We start from the raw sequence: 20,544 nt of genomic DNA, 5'->3' as shown, positions 1-20,544 counted from the left end.
GTTGACAGCCTTCGTGTGTGAAGTGTGCACTCACACCGTCCTCTGGTTGGGCATTGTTGCTCTCGCGATCGCGATCCATCTGAAACACAATCGCCGCCGTCACCACGAGAAACTGCTGCTAGCCAAACAGACGCGTCCCTCCGCCTGCGTTTATCTCACAGGCAAACGGGGTAGGGTGAGCGGTTCTGGGTGGGTGTTCTTCACCACGGCTGATTAATTCTCAAGCCAGGCTCTAGGAGTAACTGTGTTGGGGTGAGAGCCGTCACTCGGTGATACAACGGGGAGTCGCAAACACTGAGAAAGTTAGCGTCCTGGGCTAAAGGACCTCCGCTCTCTCCCTCCCTCCAAGATAATCTCTACTATTTTTTATTTTTCCAGGTAAATCCCCACTGAGCTGCTACATAGCTCGTTTTCAGAAGCGACCTTGCTATCACAAATGATTGCTCAAGGAAGTGCATGATCATCACCACGTATAAATGTATAGCAGCCAAATACTCTAAACGCGTGATATTGTTTATAGATGTGGTGGGGAAAACCGCAGGACCTGGAGAAAACGCCACAAGACCACGGGGAGTACATGCAAACGGCAAATATACAACAGGCATCGTCAGGGTCGGGATCGAACCCACGACCTCCTGCATACCAGGCGAGGGAGGTAACATCTCACCACAGGTCGAGCAGCGGAACGAAAAAAGGCCTGTACAGTGGGTGTAGTCTGCGTTTGTGTGTGTGTGTGTGCGCGCAAATCAGGCTCTTTGGATGGTCATCACGGTTTCGGATTTATTTTTAGGCCAAACATGGCGTCAGGGTCGGGAACAAGCCCACGACCTCCTGTGTACCAGGCGAAGTAGTTAACATCTCCTAGCCACCGTGACACCACTGTAAACACTACGACTGGCTCAGCTCAGCCTCCATTCCCTCAGTCATAATGCGGAGTGTCGCGCGACTGCCCGCGTCTCCGTGTCTTTCTCTTGCAAGCAGCTGTCTGGCCACAAGTTGGCAGATCATTTTCCTCAATGTGTGCACAGAAAGGAAATGCCTCAAGCGTGGAATCGTGATATGCAACATCCCCCCCTCCCCAGCTTGTTCGCACCTCGGATTGGTTGACAGCTGCAAAGCGAGCGGGCGGGCTGTCCTTCCTGAGCTGTGGAATGGGATGGCAGAGCAGCCGCACGTTACAACAACAATTGTGACTTTATGTGACAGATATTGAGAGCAGACCTTTATGCGAGGGCAAATCCATTGCTCCGTGCAAGAAGCGGGGCCTCAGTTTTAGAATGGAACAAAACAAAGAGTCAAAGGCATTCCCTGCTGCTCTCAAACGAGCAGTATTGAAGCACCCAATGGTCATCTCCCATTTACAGCCCTATAGAGCCAGTGGTGGAAATTCCACATTTGTATGGTTGGGATGAGTCTACGCAGAGGGCTACCTTTGTTGACGTCCCCACAAAGTGGCGTTCATTTTGTATGTATGTTGAACTTCTTTCGCACCATACATAGCCAACAGTGCTAATCGGAGGTGTGAGTCGATTTTTCGACCGCGGAAGGGATGATAGACTGAATCAACTCCCCCCCAACCAGGATGTGAACTCTCAACGTTTCAATTGTGAACCGGATGATGACGACAATGCGGTGACGGAATGCGGTGCCCATACTGTACCATGCGTGCAGGATCCGTCACCTGTGCCTGCACGGTGTGTGACTGAGGCATGAACCTGAGCCCTTGTTTGAGTCGCTTGTACTCTTCAATCAAGACCTTCGCATGCATACCAACACACAGATCCCACGCATTGTAGCTTCATAGACCGTGAGGGCGAGTGTTGTTAGAGAGCGCCTATTGCGGCCCGCACATACTTGTCTGTATTTATGTATAGTGCTGCACCAGCACTATAGATAAGTGCTGCACAAGGTACAGTAGAACTCTTCTTAACGACCACCCCTGTTAACGACTAATCACTTAACAACGGGCCACCATAGATCCCAATGTATTGTGTATAGTGTAGAGTATAGTAGTGTAGTGTAGTATAGAATGTAGGGTATATTAGTGTAGAGTAGAACCCCTCTTAATGACCACCCCTGTTAACGACTAATCGCTTTACGATGGTCCTCCATAGAGCCGAATGTGTCCCCTTACCGACCATTCCTCTGTTAACGACGGGCTGTTGTAGGTACAGTAAATATTAATTAATGTGTAGTGGCATATATTTAGTCACGATGGCGTCTAGCGCCAGCTATTGCAAGAAGAGTGGTACTATTTGAAGCTTTCGTGACTGCAGGAATTACTCTTTGGTTTTTTGGGTAAAGTCACGTAGAAAGAAAATAAATTAAATAATAGAATACGACGCTTCGATTGCAACACAAGCAATCCGTCATCAGGTAAAAATGAATGCGAAAACAAACCTAATAATAAGAATAGGTTTTACCCTTTTAACTGGCACAAAAACTGACACCTTTATTCAAGGCATCATGTTTGCAATAACCACAACACAAGCAGTCAAAATGCAAACAAAAAAGACAACTCTGATAATAATATGCACTGTCCTTGAATTTGATTGGTCCACACCCGAGACGGCTTTTCTTAGAGCCTAGTCTCCATTGGTGTTGGACCAGAAGACGCCAAAAGGCGTACAACTCAAAAAACAGCGCACTATCAGAGTATTGAGGGCTCGGGGTGAGCATTTACATTATGAGACCTCCTTTGCCAGAAACAAGATATAGGAATAGGTTTTACCCTTTTAACTGGCACAAAAACTGACACCTTTATTCAAGGCATCATGTTTGCAATAACCACAACACAAGCAGTCAAAATGCAAACAAAAAAAACAACTCTACAAAAAACTGACACCTTTATTCAAGGCATCATGTTTGCAATAACCACAACACAAGCAGTCAAAATGCAAACAAAAAAGACAACTTGTGTTGTGGTTATTGCAAACATGATGCCTTGAATAAAGGTGTCAGTTTTTTGTGCCAGTAAAAAGGGTAAAACCTATTCCTATATCTTGTTTCTGGCAAAGGAGGTCTCAAAATCTAATAATCTTAGAAATATAATGCACTGCAATACAACACAGAGAGTCAGCTAACACAACAGTCAACACCCTACCTGCTTGATTACGTTCTTCCAAAGTTTGCTAAATTTTAGAGAAAGACAAACAGACACGGAGACACATATACAGACACAAGCAGAGAGACACACACAGAGACACACACATAGACACACAGAGAAACAACGCCAAATTTGACTTCTTCTTGGTTCATCTTCTTGGTTATTTCGGTAAAGTCACGTAGAATGGAAATAAAATAATAAAAATGAAACATAAAATAAAATTCTCACGATGTTTCGGCCACAACACAAGTAGCCTTCCCCAGGTGAAGAAACAGAACTGTCAGAAAGGCAGCACTCCAATTAACACTGCTATTGCTTGGCAGCGTATTTTAAGCTGGGTGGGAGGAGCAGATCGCCTAGACAAAGGAGTTTACATATCAACAGAAGAATTTAGCATTGAAGTAGCTTTGTTAATGTGAGAGTTTAGCAGAATGTTAAAGTTAGAAATTAGCATGTAACTGGGAGATTAGCATGATGTTAGTATGAGGGATTAGCATGTAACTGGTCACAGAAGTAGCTATGTTAAAGTCAGAGTTTACATATGAAGATGCATTTAGTATATTGACGCTAAATAACTGCAACTACCCAACTATCATACGATAAACCGATGTGAAAGAACTAAATATAATCTACAATATAATCAATGTACTCAATATATTCTCCAATAAGCTGAGCTATTAACATAAAGTAGCTGCGTATACACTACACTATATAATGAATACCATATAGTAAACATAAAAAAACTAAAATATAAACTATATCAATATTTTTGATTTAAAGCTTTCGTGACTGCAGGGATTCATATTCTTGGTTCTTTCGGTAAAGCCAACATTTTCATGGAGAAATTGGAGACTGACGCCATCCAGACTGCCACTCTGCGCTCAACCTTATGGAAGAGGTACGTGGATGACACTTTTGTCATCTGGCCACATGGCCGGCCTGCTCTAGACCAATTCTTCGACCACATCAATTCCATACACCCAGCCATCAGATTTACCATGGAAGTCGAAAAAGATGGCAAGCTACCTTTTTTGGATGTCCTAATAAAAAAGAGACCTGATGGTTCAATGAGCCACTCTGTCTACAGGAAAGCTACCCATACGGATGATTACCTGGAACCGGATGTCAAACATGGAGATGGAAACATTATGCTTTGTGGGTGTTTTTCTGCTAAGGGGACAGGGCAACTTCACCGCATCAAAGGGACGATAGACGGGGCCATGTACAGTCAAATCTTGGGTGGGAACCTCCTTCCCTCAGCCAGGGCATTGAAAATGGGTCGTGGATGGGTATTCCAGCATAACAATGACCCAAAACACACGGCCAAGACAACAAAAGAGTGGCTCAAGAAGAAGTACATTAAGGTCCTGGAGTGGCCTAGCCAGTCTCCAGACCTTAATCCCATAGAAAATATGTGGAGGGAGCTGAAGGTTCGAGTTGACAAACGTCAGCCTCGAAACCTTAATGACTTGGAGAAGATCTGCAAAGAGGAGTGGGACAAAATCCCTCCTGAGATGTGTGCAAACCTGGTGGTCAACTACAAGAAACGTCTGACCTCTGTGATTGCCAACAAAGGTTTTGCCACCAAGTACTAAGTCATGTTTTGCAGAGGGGTCAAATACTTATTTCCCTCATTAAAATGCCAATCAATTTATAACATTTTTGACATGCGTTTTTCTGGATTTTTTTTGTTGTTATTCTCTCACTGTTCAAATAAAGCTACCATTAAAATTATAGACCGATCATTTCTTCGTCAGTGGGCAAACGTACAAAATCAGCAGGGGATCAAATATTTTTTTCCCTCACTGTATGGCCTTCCAATGATACATAAAAGAAGATACACCCCTTCGTCCCATTGTTTCTACTATCAACTCCCCCACCTACAAACTGGCTCGTTTTTTGCCTGAAATCTTGCGGCCTTTTAGTGGAAAAACCACCTCTGCGATACTAAACTCTACTCACCTGGTATCGACAATTAAGGGTATTTCCCTGTCCCTAGACGACATGCTTGTCAGTTTTTATGTGGTTTCCTTATTCACCAAAGTTCCTGCACCTGACACCATCGCAATCATTGAAGACTTGGTTAATCACGGACTGCATACTGATGTAAACGCCCTGGTGAGACACTTCTTAACCAACACATACTTCACCTGGAATGGAACTTTCTACAAACAAACTGAGGGCACCCCAATGGACTCCCCCCTATCTTCGGTTATATTCAACGTTTTCATGGAGAAATTTGAGACAGACGCCATCCAGACTGCCACTCTACGCCCGACCTTATGGAAGAGGTACGTGGATGACACTTGTCATCTGGCGACATGGCCGGCCTTCTCTAGACCAATTCCTCGACCACATCAATTCCATACACCCAGCCATCCGAATTACCATGGAATTCGAAAAAGATGGCAAGCTACCCTTTTTGGATGTCCTAATTGAAAGGAGACCTGATGATTCAATGAGCCACTCTATCTACAGAAAAGCTACCCATACGGATAATTACTTAAAACCGGATTCCCACCACCATCCATCCCAGAAAAACTCCCTCATCAAGACTTTATAACATAGAGCCCAAAGCATTTCCGACCAGGATCACATTGCCAGTGAACTCAAACACGTACACCAAGCTCTCAAGGCTAATGGTTACTCCGACTACACAATCCGCAAAGCCATCACTCCAACCATGAAGAAGGAACCTCTTGAGGAGCCATTCAAAACCATCACCTTACCCTACATTGCGGGGGTCACAAAAAAGATCTCCAAAATCCTGAATAAACACAAGATCCAGGTCCGATTCAGCGCAGTACATAAAATCCGTGATCTGGTCCCGTCTGTAAAGGATTTGGTTCCAGACATACAGTACCCGGGCGTCTACAAACTAAGTTGCCTCTGTGGTTGCAGTTACATTGGAGAAACCAAACGACATATCTCGGAACGCATCCGTGAACATAAAGCAGACTTGAAACACGGTAGGACGAACACCTCAGCGGTGGCAGATCACTGTTATGATTCAGTGGGCTCACGTGACATTGACTTCTCCAAGACGGAGGTTCTCTGCAAGGCATCTGGCTACCATGAGAGATTCGTTCATGAGGCCATCCACATATACAAACACAGAGACAATTTCAACCGAGAAGATGGATTATGGCTTAGCAATCATTTGAAAGACGTGATAAACCATTTCGGTTCTTGATTGATTGTATTTTACGGTGACTTTCAGACCGCAGTCCATTCGCTGGCACTGCTTCTTAGTACCTTTCATACGACGGTCAATGGTATGTTTATAGCATATTGTATAATAATAAATAGTATAACAGTGTAATGTTTAACATAATTCATAAGGCAATATATAGTATTGTAATTGTACAGTGAATATACAGCAGTGTGGTATACAGTAGGGTTGGTAGAATAATGCATGGTGTAATATTACAAGTCTAATATTTTTATAGTCTAAAGTATATGGTAGTGTATAGGAACGCATTGTATAATTTAATGGTGGGGTTTGCCTATGGCAGTGTATATTACGATGTACAGTCGTGTAATGTAGAAAAAAAGTTTAGTTGGAGGCATATCAATATGATGCATAATGTTAGAGCTTACATTGGGCTGTGTATACGATATTATGCAATGTAGTTTAGATTGGAAGGTATAATATTGTAATGTATAGTAGTCTAGTTTATAGCATAGTTGTAACGCAACACAGGACAGAACAGCGCATCGTGGCTGTTTCTCTCTCTCTCCCCCCTCCTCCGTTCCGAACATAGATGGACTCGTCCGTCTGAACAAAGCTTTCCGTGGTGCTAACGTTGAGGAAAAAAGAAAAAAGAAACCGCCACTTTTTTCGACAGAATTTTAATGTATAATGACTTATTGTTAGTAGCTCAGCTGATTGGAGAGTATATTGAGTTCATTGATAATATTGATATAGTTTAGTTTTTTATCAGTTTACTATATGGTATTCATTATATAGTGTAGTGTATACTCAGTTACTTTATGTTAATAGCTCAGCTTGTTGGAGAATATATTGAGTACATTGATTATAGTGATGTAGTTTATATTTAGTTCTTTCACATTGGTTTATTGTATGATAGTTGGGTAGTTGCAGTTATTTAGCGTCAATATACTAAATGCCTCTGTTGATATGTAAACTCTGACTTTAACATAGCTACTTCCGTGACCAGTTACATGCTAATCCCTCACACTAACATCATGCTAATCTCCCAGTTACATGCTAACTTCTGACTTTAACATCCTGCTAATCTCTCACATTAACACAGCTACTTCAATGCTAAATTATTCTGTTGATATGTAAACTCCTTTGTCAAGGCGCTCTGCTCCTCCCACCCAGCTTAAAATATGCTGCCAAGCTTAGCAGTGTTCATTGGAGCGCTGCCTTTCCGACAGTTCTGTTTCTTCACCTGAGGAAGGCTACTTGTGTTGTGGCCGAAACGTCGTGAGAATTAAATTTGATTATGTTTTATTTCTATTATTTTATTATTTCCCTTCTACGTGACTTTACCGAAAGAGCCAAGAAGATTAATCCCTGCACGAAAGCTTTAAGTCGAAATTTGCCATACTTGTTTGTTTATAAGTCCGTTTTCTCTCCTCCGGCCGCTACGGGGAGGATTTCCACACAACTCTCTCATTGACATGCTAATTTCTCTACCCCCCCCCCTCTCTCTCTGCCCCCCCCTCTCTCTATTTCAGGCCTCGATACAAAGGCGTTGTTTCTCTGTCTGTGTGTGTCTCTCTCTGTGTGTCTGTGTATCTCTCTGTTTGTGTCTGTCTGTCTCCGTGTCTGTATTTTGTCTCAAATTTAGAAATCTTTCGAAGAACGTAATCAACCAGGTCGGGTGTTGACTTATGTTAGCCGACTCTCTGTGGTATATTGCATTATATTTCTAAGATTACTAGGTTTGTTTTCTCATTCATTCTTACATGATGACGATTGTTTGTGTTGCAATCGAAACGTCGTATTCTATAATTATTTTATTTATTTTCTTTCTACGTGACTTTACCGAAAGAACCAAAGAGTAAGAGTGGTACTGTGCATGTTAGCGTCTCTCTCTGGCACCAGTGTGTATGGCAGAGAAGGGGCCATAGGTGGCATGCTTCTGGTGACGGCCAGAGAGAGGGCACTTCAGGACATGACAGTCTGGGTGAACCCAAGAGGGCACGTGACCAGGAGAGGGTAGCAAGGGGGGGCAAGGGGTGGCGAGAGGGACACGTGACACAAGGCCCAGAACCTTCTAGTAGGATCTAGAAGGGGGCGTGGCCGAGGGTGGAGCCAGGCCGTGCTCATGGAGCCAGGCCGTGCTCAGGGGCATAAAAGGGAAGTCCCAAGTGCCAATCCGGGATGTCTTCAGGAATCAACCCACGGTGTTATGTCTCCTCGCTCTTCGGTCATCACGTTCGGCATCGTGAGTCAGGCAGTACGTTACTGACCTGACTCAGATGATTAGTTATCCCGTTGGGGTTTTAGTTAACCGTGGTAGTTACCACCTATGTCGTTATCCAGTATGTGTTATGTAGTACCCTGTTGAGGTGTAGTAATGAACGTGTTGCCTCCAAGTTCAAGTGCGTGCCTCCGTGGAAACCACTACAAATGCATTTATTAACCATGTTTCTTTTAATAGTGTCCTCGTAATGTTGTTAGTATCTTTATGCATTAATATCCATTGTTTAAATATTATAAAGTACGTGTTTTGGGTGAAAATAGGTAACTTTCAATGGTATTGGACCGTGTATTTCCTATATTGGTGTCGTGACAGCGTGGATGTCGCTGTAATGCTGGCCCAAGAGAGGCACGGCGTGCGATGCATTGATATCGCGGGCACCACATTATGTGGGTGCAGTACCGGCCCTAGAGGGGCTAGGAGAGCACTGACTGGCAGTGCTGGATGGTACCACGCTCTGCGTGCAGCGCCGACCCCTACAGGATAGGGTGTGAGAGAGTGTCGGCCATGGGGTTACTAAGAGCCATGGCACTCTGGTTGACCCCGAAGGACACATTACGAGAAAGTCTACACAGTGCCCCCATGTGGGGGCTAGGGGTGGTCACGTGTCAGGGTTCAGATCCTGCTCGAGGATTCTAGAAGGTGGTCGTGGCTAAGGGCGGAGCCAGCCACCCCGCAGAGGATATAAGCCGGGTCCCCGAGAGGGACCGGCTGCTGTTGTTCATCCTGAAGAAACCTACGTTTTCCATTCTACGTCCTACAAACTCTCCAACACGTGGACCTCGACCCGAGCTCTGATCCGATCCGTTGTAGCTAGTTATGGTGTAATAAGTGTCGTTAGCCTGGTGGTCCACCACCATAGGTTATCTGGTAAAGGGGCAGTTACCCCTTTGTGTTGATATCAATAAATGTGTTGCCTCCAAAGAGTACGTCTGCGACTCAGTTGAACTCACTACACTGGCTTAACGACCAAATCACTTCACCAATTACCATCGTTAAAAGGGCTTCTATTTTATATAGTGCTGCACCAGCACTATAAATAAGTACTGCACCAGGTATATTCTCGGATTAAGGCTGAGTTCCAACCACTGTATCACCACTCCCCAAATGCATACGCACGCGCAAACACAAAGACCCCCCCCCCCCCACCCCGTGTAACCTGAACAGACTGTTGGGGCACGTGCTGTTCGCGAAAATCTATGAAGGCCGGCACGGTACACGAGGTGGTGGGTGGCCAACAAGACGTCCGGCCCCCTTTGTCTCCCCAGTGGTGATGTTTACACACCGTGCCAGTTACTCGTTTGAGGCTGAGTCAGCCTCGAAGAGGCACATGACCGGTTCAAATAATCGTCACTGGTGTTTGTCGTGAGCAGAAATCGAACTCGGGTTTCCGGGTTCGTAGCACAGCGTGCTAACCACCACACTACCGTTCCCCACACACACACATAGGTGCACTGCTACCAACTGTATGCCTAAGCAAATATAAAAAACAAGTTCCACTATTTAACACCTCGCACCTCCGATTAGCACGCCTGGATATAAGTACAACGTACATACAACACGAGAGGCACCAGGTAAGTGATTTTGGGTTAAATCGCATAAGTAGAATATGCCTCTATGGGACCTTTTTGCCAGTATCCAAAATGTTGAAAAATAAGAATAGGTTTAACCCTTTCTGGAAATAAAACAGGTATGGGGATGTTCAAACACCAAATAGAAAACTTAATCAAGGCATCAAGTTTGCATTAACCACACATACTTGTGACAAAGCATGCAAACAAATCTGCTCTGATAAGATATACATTGCCTTTTAAACTGATTGGCCTACACCAGAGACAGCCTTCTTTATGGCCTTGTCTCAGCAGTGTCAGACCAGAAAATTGTAAAAGGCGAACAGTACAAAGACAATGCAAGTATCAAAACACATAACTCGGGTCGAGTAGTTGTATCTATCGGATACCCTTTCGCCAGTATCGATGCATGTTTTTGCAACAAGTACGTGTGGTTAATACAGACTTGATGTCTATGAAAATTTGATCTATTTGATGTTTGAACATTTTAACACAGCTCCTGTTTTATTGCCAGAAAGGATCAAATCTTGTTTTTTATCAGTAGAATGTCGTACACTCTCCACCTACCTGACGCAGCCAGTTCATGAATTTGTCATGTGAACAATCGTGCCAATGTGGTGCTGCTTCAGCAATCGAATACAAACATATGCTTGTTCTGCTCCAGCACCACAAGCATATGTTTGTATTCGATTGTTTTTTCAAATCGAATACAACTTCATGTGACGAAAAAAAAACTCTTTTGCTGGCCGTGTCAGGCAGGGGAGGGGGGTTTCATGGCACAACATTTTGGCTTGCGCGGATCTGGCCCGAACATCAATCACGTGTCAAGATTGTCTGACACGTTGTTGTAATGCTCACGTTGCTTACACACCACAAATCATTCAACAATCCCAAAAGCGAAAAAAAACAGTGTCCATTACCGCAAAATTAAATGCAGTTGGCGAACATCTTACGGCCGTGCCTTTTTGTCAGACTTTTGTAACCCCACCCACCCGTGTGAAGTCTGCTGTCAGCAATTGTCATTTAGTTGTTTCAGGTGATGGATCGCATTACGGGCGTGAGCTGAAAAACCTCTGTCACACGTGGCCGATGCTCACGCACGGTGCGATGGCAAGGAGCCCGTGACGCCGACACCTCACAGCCAGAGACTTGCATCTGCACCCACAGGGTTTATGCCTGGCACCAAACACAAGCTGGGACGCAACACATGAGTCCATCTGCTCCTGTACCGCATGTAACGAGGCAGCGAGGCGTCGCCACGTGACCGCACGGGGCAAGCTTGACCACTTGGAAAGAAACCCAGTACACGTGTGGATATAAATTGGTGCCAATCATATCCACACAGTCTGTCAACCTATGGCACCTGGGTCTGTCCCGTGACCTGCCAGCGGGTGTTCGATACTTCACGTGGCCTTAATATTCACTTAGCCTGGCACAAGCACCGAGGTGACGTCACCGCCACTTAGTGGCAAATGGTGATTATTGTTGTTATGAATGGGTGAATATTAAGTGAATGTGTGAGTGCATTTGATCGTCGGTGCGTGAATGTGTGAGGAGCAGTTGCACTGCACTACAAACCCCGCCGACCCGATTTAGATTCCAATTCAGGGCTAGCAACACCATTGACGATTATATGAACCCGTCATGGGCCTCCCCCTAGGTCGACTCAGCCTTTAATTAGCACCCTGTGCGGTGTGTAAACAGCACTGGGGAGACAAAGGCGGACGGGCGTGGTGCTGGCCACCCACCCCCTCGTGTGCCATGCCGGCCTTCATAGGTGCTCGCTAACAGCACTTGCCTCTACAGTCTGTTAAGCTCCAAACGACCCTCTGCTAAATGTTCCCAGTTAACGCAACCCCCGTGTGAAAATGTGTCTCCTTCGCGGCATTGTCCAGCTGTGTACTGTTCATGTTTAACTGCAACAGTTGGTGCATAATTGTATTTAAAGTCTCACTGAGTCCCAAGACTCATTTTAGGGTCCCGTCAAAGTAGTTCACAGTCGGGGGGTTATGTTACGATGCCTCATCCCAGTTGAGTCGTTAGCAGGCAATACTTTAACATTTGGATGTCTGAAGTGTATTTCGTTTTAAGCCCTGGGAGAAAGCTGGAAAAGCTGGAAAACCTGGAGAAGACGCATGCAGAACATACAAACTCCATGCAGAAAAGCGCTTGATTTGGGGATTGAACCCAGACTCCTTACAGTGAGGCACGGGTTTTACCTGCCTCCCAATGGCAGGTGCAGAGCAGCAAAGGCTGGCATACAATAATTTTTTGCACGCAGATAATACTATGAACATGGGTACGGTATTCCCTCGCTATTCACGAACTTGCTCTCTACGACTTTGGCTGTCCACGAATCGCATCTGGAACTGAACACGACTGCTGCGTCGAGAGAGAGAGAGAGAGTGATGGGATAAAGTGATGAGAGAGAATGTGATACGAGAAAATGCTGACAAAGTTATGAGATGAAGTGATGAGATATAGATTTTCGTAAGCCAAAAATCATGCGCCAAATGTGCTATTCACGAGCATCTCCGGAGCGTCTCCCTTGCCGCAAATAACGAGGGAACGCCGTCGTATGGGTGCACGCAGGCCTACGGACAATGTGCCGATCTGACCACGTGGAATGTTGTATTCTTGATGCTGTGGGGATCATCAGATTTCCCACGATGTGACGTACATAGAAGTTTGACAATTATTCTCAGCAGCAGCGACGCCCGATGATGTCACACACACACCAAGGGGCAGTAACGAACCTTTGCAGATTTCAGTTGATTCTGATGATCCTTGAGCACTTCCTTGATCTGATCATGCTGGAGGGACAGCATGTCGTGGGCTTGCTGTGTGACACAACAAATACAAAGATCCCCCGCGTAACCTTAACAGACTGCCGGGGCAAGTGCTGTTAGCGAGCAGCTACGAAGGCCGGCACAGCACATGGACGGGTGGGTGGGCAACACCATGCCCGGCCGCCTTTGTCTCCCCAGTGCTGATGTTTAAATACTACACGGGGTACTGATTTAAGGCTGAGTCGACCTAGGGGAGGCCCAGGACCGGTTCAGATAATTGTCACTGGTGTTGGCCGTGAGCGGGAATCAAACTCGGGTCACCGGGTTCGAACGGTAGCATGGCTGACGCTCCCCCTGTTTTACACACAGACACACACACTCGTGAGCATGTGCGAGTTTGAGAAGTCATTTTACAAACACGATAACTGGCACCAGCACTGGGTCACGCAACAACAACAACAGCCGCCGTTTGCCACCAAGTGGCGGTGTGTGATACGCGCACATGCATGCACACGCCCACACCTGCGTAATGACACCAATACCAATACGCGCCATGTGCCAGGCCAGGTGCACTCTGAGGCCACGTAAAGTGTCGAAGATTCGCTGGCAGGAAGTCTTTGAACAGACCCAGGTGCCATGGGTTGGCTGACTGAGATGATCGGTAGACGCACCAGCTCCCTTCTCAAAACCAGACGTTTCCATCTGGGGGACAAACCCGATAACTTCGGTACTGCGGTCTAACTCGCTCTGGCCTGTACTTCGGGTGGGATGATGAATCGACCCATCGATTGCAATCGATACCTGCAATTGGGATACGCACAGGGTCGCATCTGTCTTACGCTCGAACGATCCGCGTGACGTTAGACCGCCGGAGGAGCACCGATGCACCGCAGCGTTACCAGGTAACAGATTTGATCAGGCAATGGGTGGCGATGATGGACGTGGCAGCCTGTCATCCAACACTGTGGAGGTGGCAGCGAGAATTGGTGGATCATGCACAGATGGTGTGTCGAGGAGGAGCCGTGCCCTTTCTCGGCAGGAGAAGCCGGTACAGTCAAAATGTTAACTACCTCGCCTAGTATACAGGAGGTCGTGGGTTCGATCCCAACCCTGACGCCTGCTGTATATTTGGAGTTTGCATGTCTCCCTGTGGTCGCATGGATTTTTCTCTGGGCACTCCGTTTTTTCCTTCCACATTTAGAATCAACGTCACGCATTTAGAGTATTTGGCTGCTGTAAATTTTCACACGATGAATAGCCACTTCGTTGGGCGATCATTTGTGGCTTGATCACTTCTGAAAAAGAGCTATATAGCTCAGTTTAGTTTAGATGGATCACCGCAGATCTCAAGAAACTAGCCTTTTTGGGTCACGTGAATTGTATTCGCAGATCCAGGCTTACTCACCTGGAGCAAGGAGACATCGGCGTGAGTTATGAAGCGTCACGCAGACTACGATGCAGTCTCTTCAAATACCGAAGGAGGGGGTACTGGACTAGACAAGACGCGTGGCACATAATGACACGCCTTTTAAAAAAACTCAACTTCAGTTTTCACAATTTGGTATGAGGTAGCAAGCGTGCAGAGACTCCAACGTGAGCAAGCCCTACGTGACTGGGTGCGCGCGAGTGGCGGGGCTCACGGCGGGCACCTGCACGTGCCGCTGTGCGTGTCGCGCTGCGTTCGTTTCATTCCGTTCTAACTCGGCGGCGATGTCGCGTGCCACTCGCTTGCCCCGCGACAGCTCGCACGCCTCCAGACGTACCTGCGGAAACACGCGCGCCCCTGCATCACTACAATGCCACGAACACACAGAGACAAAGATCTCCCCCCGTGGAGCCTTGCCAGACGCTTGGGGCAAGTCCTGTTAGCAGGTCGTACCTACGAAGGGCGGCACGGCACACGAGGGGGTGGGTGGCCAGCACCACGCCACCTTTGTCTCCTTAGTAGTGATGTTTACACACCACACCAGCTACTCATTTAAGGCTGAGTGGGCCTAGGGGAGGCCCAGGACCGGTTCAGATCATCGTCACTGGTGTTGGCCGTAAGCAGCAGTTGTCAAGTAAATCCAAATGCTGAACACTACACTTTCAAAAATCACTTCATTCCTTACCGGAAAATAATTGCACGGCTGTTCCCTCGAGTGAGACGTCTGTCCTCCCTCTCTCTCAGTGTCTCCACAGTAGTGAAAATATCTCTCAGGCACCAATCTCTGATGTCGTCGTAAAGCCTTTCTCCATTAGGTCTTTCTCTCTTTCCGGTTCCTTCCATTTTTTCTGTCATTGTCCATCCTACATATGTGTCCAAATACATACAGTGAGGGAAAAAAGTATTTGATCCCCTGATGATTTTGTACATTTACCCACTGACAGAGAAATGATCAGTCTATAATTTTAATGGTAGGTTTATTTGAACAGTGAGAGACAGAATAACAACAACAAAATCCAGAAAATTGCATGTCAAAAATGTTATAAATTGATTTGCATTTTAATGAGGGGAATAATTATTTGACCCCTCTGCAAAACATGACTTAGTACTTGGTGGCAAAACCCTTGTTGCCAATCACAGAGGTCTGACTTTTTTTGTAGTTGGCCACCAGGTTTGCACACATCTCAGGAGGGATTTTGTCCCACTCCTCTTTGCAGATCTTCTCCAAGTCATTAAGGTTTCGAGGCTGACGTTTGGCAACTCGAACCTTCAGCTCCCTCCATAGATTTTCTATGGGATTAAGGTGTGGAGACTGGCTAGGCCACTCCAGGACCTTAATGTGCTTCTTCTTGAGCCATTCCTTTGTTGCCTTGGCCGTGTGTTTTGGGTCATTGTCATGCTGTAATACCCATCCACGACCTATTTTCAATGCCCTGGCTGAGGGAAGGAGGTTCTCACCCAAGATTTGACGGTACATGGCCTCGTCCATAGTCCCTTTTATGCGGTGAAGTTGTCCTGTCCCCTTAGCAGAAAAACACCCCCAATGCATAATGTTTCCACCTCCATGTTTTACGGTGGGGATGGTGTTCTTGGGGTCATAGGCAGCATTCCTCCTCCTCCAAACACGGCGAGTTGAGTTGATGCCAAAGAGCTCCATTTTGGTCTCATCTGACCACAACACTTTCACCCAGTTGTCCTCTGAATCATTCAGATGTTCATTGGCAAACTTTAGACGGGCATGTATATGTGCTTTCTTGAGCAGGGGGACCTTGCGAGCACTGCAGGATTTCAGTCCTTCACGGCATAGTGTGTTACCAATTGTTTTCTTGGTGACTATGGTCCCAGCTGCCTTGAGATCATTGACAAGATCCTCCCGTGTAGTTCTGGGCTGATTCCTCACCGTTCCCATGGTCATTGCAACTCCACGAGGTGAGATCTTGCATGGAGCCCCAGGCCGAGGGAGATTGACAGTTCTTTTGTGTTTCTTCCATTTGCGAATAATCGCACCAACTGTTGTCACCTTCTCACCAAGCTGCTTGGCAATGGTCTTGTAGCCCATTCCAGCCTTGTGTAGGTCTACAATCTTGTCCCTGACATCCTTGGAGAGCTCTTTGGTCTTGGCCATGGTGGAGAGTTTGGAATCTGATTGATGGATTGCTTCTGTGGACAGGTGCCTTTTATACAGGTAACAAGCTGAGATTAGGAGCACTCCCTTTAAGAGTGGGCTCCTAATCTCAGCTCGTTACCTGTATAAAAGACACCTGGGAGCCAGAAATCTTTCTGATTGAGAGGGGGTCAAATACTTATTTCCCTCATTAAAATGCAAATCAATTTATAACATTTTTGACATGCGTTTTTCTGGATTTTCTTGTTATTATTCTGTCTCTCACTGTTCAAATAAACCTACTATTAAAATTATAGGCTTATCATTTCTTTGTCCGTGGGCAAAGGTACACAATCAAATACTTTTTTCCCTCACTGTAGTGCCAGTTTCCTCATCACTGCCTGTATCATCATCAGGTCGTCTGCTTCTATGTGCAACCTTTTTCTTACTTCTAGGTTGGCCGCTGTTTGGGTCCAGCTTAGATGCAGCAGTAATCCTTCTGTAGCAATACATTTGGAGTGCCAATATCTTATGTGAAGCTGCATTGAACACGCGTATTCTTAACATGTTCAGAAAATACGGCATCACACCATTCTAATCATGCCCCCATGGTGTGACCTCGTGCAGTCTCCAATTCGTATCATCCACTCTCCTCTTGCTTCTCTAAGCACATGCAATGAAGAAGGACCATGGCCCGAAACGTCACCCCTCATGTTGTGTTGTTGTGCAAGGCCATGGAGTTATTGCCCAAAACGCGTTGAGTTGTCTTTGTTAACTCTGCTTTGTGCACCACTGCCAACGCAGCACCATGGCCAGGTAACGTGTTACATACACCTGTACCACCTGTACCACCTGTACAGAAGAATGAGGCAGCGGTCAGTGTGCGCGAACGCGCACAGTGGTTGTGGTGACGAGCCGGGAGTTTTAGTGTGCTTGAGGACGGTGGCATGTGTGCATGCGTGCCGCGAGCCATACCTGTGCATCTTGCAGAGACACGTGGCACTCCTGCCTTTCCCTGCGCAGCTGCTGACTCTCCTCTTTCTCTCGGGTTATCGTTTCTATCGGAGGGACGGGCGCGAGGGTTTAGCACAGGGACTACAACGCGCGCGCGGCACTCCACGCAAGACATCGATTGCGACGCACATCCGATACCGTGGTCATGCAGGCACCCAATACCGTCGTCATGCAGGCACCCGATACCGTGATCATGCAGACACCCGATATCGTGGTCACACAGACACCTGATACCGTGATCACACAGACACCCAATACCGTGATCACACAGACACCCAATACCGTGATCACACAGACACCCAATACCGTGGTCACACAGACACCCAATACCGTGATCACACAGACACCCAATACCGTGATCACACAGACACCCAATACCGTGATCACACAGACACCCAATACCGTGATCACACAGACACCCAATACCGTGATCGCACAGACACCTGATACCGAGATCACACAGACACCCAATACCGTGATCACACAGACACCCAATACCGTGATCACACAGACACCCAATACCGTGATCACACAGACACCCAATACCGTGATCACACAGACACCTGATACCGTGATCACACAGACACCTGATACCGTGATCACACAGACATCTGATACCGTGGTCACACAGACACCTGATACCGTGATCACACAGACACCCAATACCGTGGTCACACAGACACCTGATACCGTGATCACACAGACACCTGATACCGTGATCACACAGACACCCAATACCGTGGTCACACAGACACCCGATACCGTGATCACACAGACACCCAATACCGTGGTCACACAGACACCCAATACCGTGGTCACACAGATACCTGATACCGTGATCACACAGACACCTGATACCGTGATCACACAGACACCCAATACCGTGATCACACAGACACCCAATACCGTGATCACACAGACACCCAATACCGTGATCACACAGACACCCAATACCGTGATCACACAGACACCTGATACCGTGATCACACAGACACCTGATACCGTGATCACACAGACACCTGATAACGTGGTCACACAGACACCTGATACCATGATCACACAGACACCCAATACCGTGGTCACACAGACACCTGATACCGTGATCACACAGACACCTGATACCGTGATCACACAGACACCCAATACCGTGGTCACACTGACACCCGATACCGTGATCACACAGACACCCAATACCGTGGTCACACAGACACCCAATACCGTGGTCACACAGACACCTCATACCGTGATCACACAGACACCTGATACCGTGATCACACAGACACCCAATACCGTGGTCACACAGACACCCAATACCTTGATCACACAGGCACCCGATACCGTGATCACACAGACACCCAATACCGTGATCACACAGACACCCAATACCGTGGTCACACAGACACCTGATACCGTGATCACACAGACACCTGATACCGTGGTCACACAGGCACCTGATACCGTGGTCATGTAGACACCCAATACCGTGGTCACACAAACACCCAATACCGTGGTCACGCAGACACCCAATACCGTGGTCACACAGACACCCGATTCCGTGATTGCATAAATATCAATGTGCCGTTAAATCTTGTTGTATATATAGGCCTTTTTCCAAAAATTCATGTTAAGAATAATTCTGTAAAAAAATTAATAATCGATCAGGGTGAGCATAGGGCATGAAATGGTGAGGCACACCCCACCCCTCACACCCAGCTGCCTTGCCACATTAAAGCAACTGGAGGGAGGAGGTCATAAAGAGCAATTAAATAATAAACTCCGAATAAACTCCGGGGCAAAGGGGGGTTATTGACGATCTGGAAAACCTCCAGATTGTCAAAGGACCATACATGACACGACCTCCACGGACGTTTTGGACAGTTCACAAACAAATCTCCAGACTCACTCGCACGGACGCAGAGCAGAGGGCAAACATTACAACTGGCGTTTTCTTTAACGGTAAAAGTTCGAAACTTAGCGACAAGAATAAATCGACATTATAGACTGCATTCTACATTAGTGGCTTTTATTATTACTTATTTTATTTCACCCTTATTCATCTCATATATTGTTTCTCATTGTATATTTATATATACGTGACTTACCAAAAGAACCAAGGAATATGAATTCTGGCAGTCAAGAAAGCTTAAGTGAAAACTTAGTTATATCTCCAACCTCAGGATATCAAAATATAACTCGAGAATAGAAAGCACGGATCACTGGATACAGACAGGGAACAAAGGTTAATAAAACCCTCGGAATACATGTGGTAACAACTATGGTAGATCACGAATCTTGGTTAAACATAAACCAAATAATAATCATGAAGTATTAGACTTAGGGTAAGTCAAAAGAGATACAAGGCGAAATAGGTCAATCACACACAACCGCGATACAGTAAGGTATTCCATAGGACCAGACTCCTAACCGCCTTTGTCTCCCAACAATTTGACACAACACATAGTAGCAATAAATACGTATGAAGGGAGGGTGCTTCCCCTTGATGTAGCAATCACCACGAAGGCAGGGGGGGGGAACCAAAACATAAACATAGTATGGAAAGCAGCCAGTCGGCTGTGGCCACGGGAGGAGAACGAGACGGGGCATTTTTTTTTTCTCCCACAAGAGACGCGCAGAGGGGAGAGAATTTCACATATAAGCAAGGACACAGATCATGCAACTTAGTACTGAAAATGGCAGGCTCTGGGAATCTGCCCCCGTGACAGGCACATCGATAGGGAGCTGCATTGGCAGAAGCCACGAGTCTACGAAGTCGACAGAGATAGAGTCTTGCTACGGCAAGTTCCGGGGGTGGGCCCCGCAATCGACCAAGGATGGCGAGGCTTGCAGAGTAGCGATGTGTCACCGCGTACGAGTTCGGCGCTGACAGACGAAGTATCGCTAAAAGTTGTATTCTACGTTGAGTGCCAGCTCCCACCAACAGCTGCAGCACGAGAGAAAGAGTGACGAGCAACGTCAAGCAATCAACCTCGAGGAAGGGCGGAAAGCGCACAGCATCGGCAACCAGCGAATGCGCTGCGAGCACATCGTGCATCGCCAGAGGGCACGGGGCAGGAGAGA

General features: G+C 46.5%; 1 protein-coding gene across 4 annotated transcripts in view; it reads right to left on the bottom strand.

Moving 5' to 3' along the window:
- LOC116947125 (uncharacterized) overlaps positions 1–20,544 on the bottom strand; it is a 73,366-nt gene that overhangs the window by 11,434 nt on the left and 41,388 nt on the right. For 2 of the 4 annotated variants that reach the window (XM_032962545.2, XM_032962549.2), the window contains exons 5-10: positions 17,428–17,510; positions 14,572–14,685; positions 12,890–12,973; positions 1,661–1,756; positions 1,094–1,144; positions 35–79 (exon numbers count right to left, since the gene is read on the bottom strand). In XM_032962545.2, coding sequence (XP_032818436.1) covers positions 35–79; positions 1,094–1,144; positions 1,661–1,756; positions 12,890–12,973; positions 14,572–14,685; positions 17,428–17,510 — 473 coding nt within the window. The remainder of the gene's footprint in view (positions 1–34; positions 80–1,093; positions 1,145–1,660; positions 1,757–12,889; positions 12,974–14,571; positions 14,686–17,427; positions 17,511–20,544) is intronic. The other 2 variants (XM_032962547.2, XM_032962548.2) reach the window with 2 other exon arrangements.

This window comes from Petromyzon marinus, chromosome 29, assembly GCF_048934315.1.
Source record: "Petromyzon marinus isolate PM22_M1 ecotype Great Lakes invasive population chromosome 29, UKy_Petmar_22M1.pri1.0, whole genome shotgun sequence".
Lineage (NCBI taxonomy): Eukaryota > Metazoa > Chordata > Hyperoartia > Petromyzontiformes > Petromyzontidae > Petromyzon > Petromyzon marinus.
This window is presented reverse-complemented; position numbering and strand designations above follow the sequence as displayed.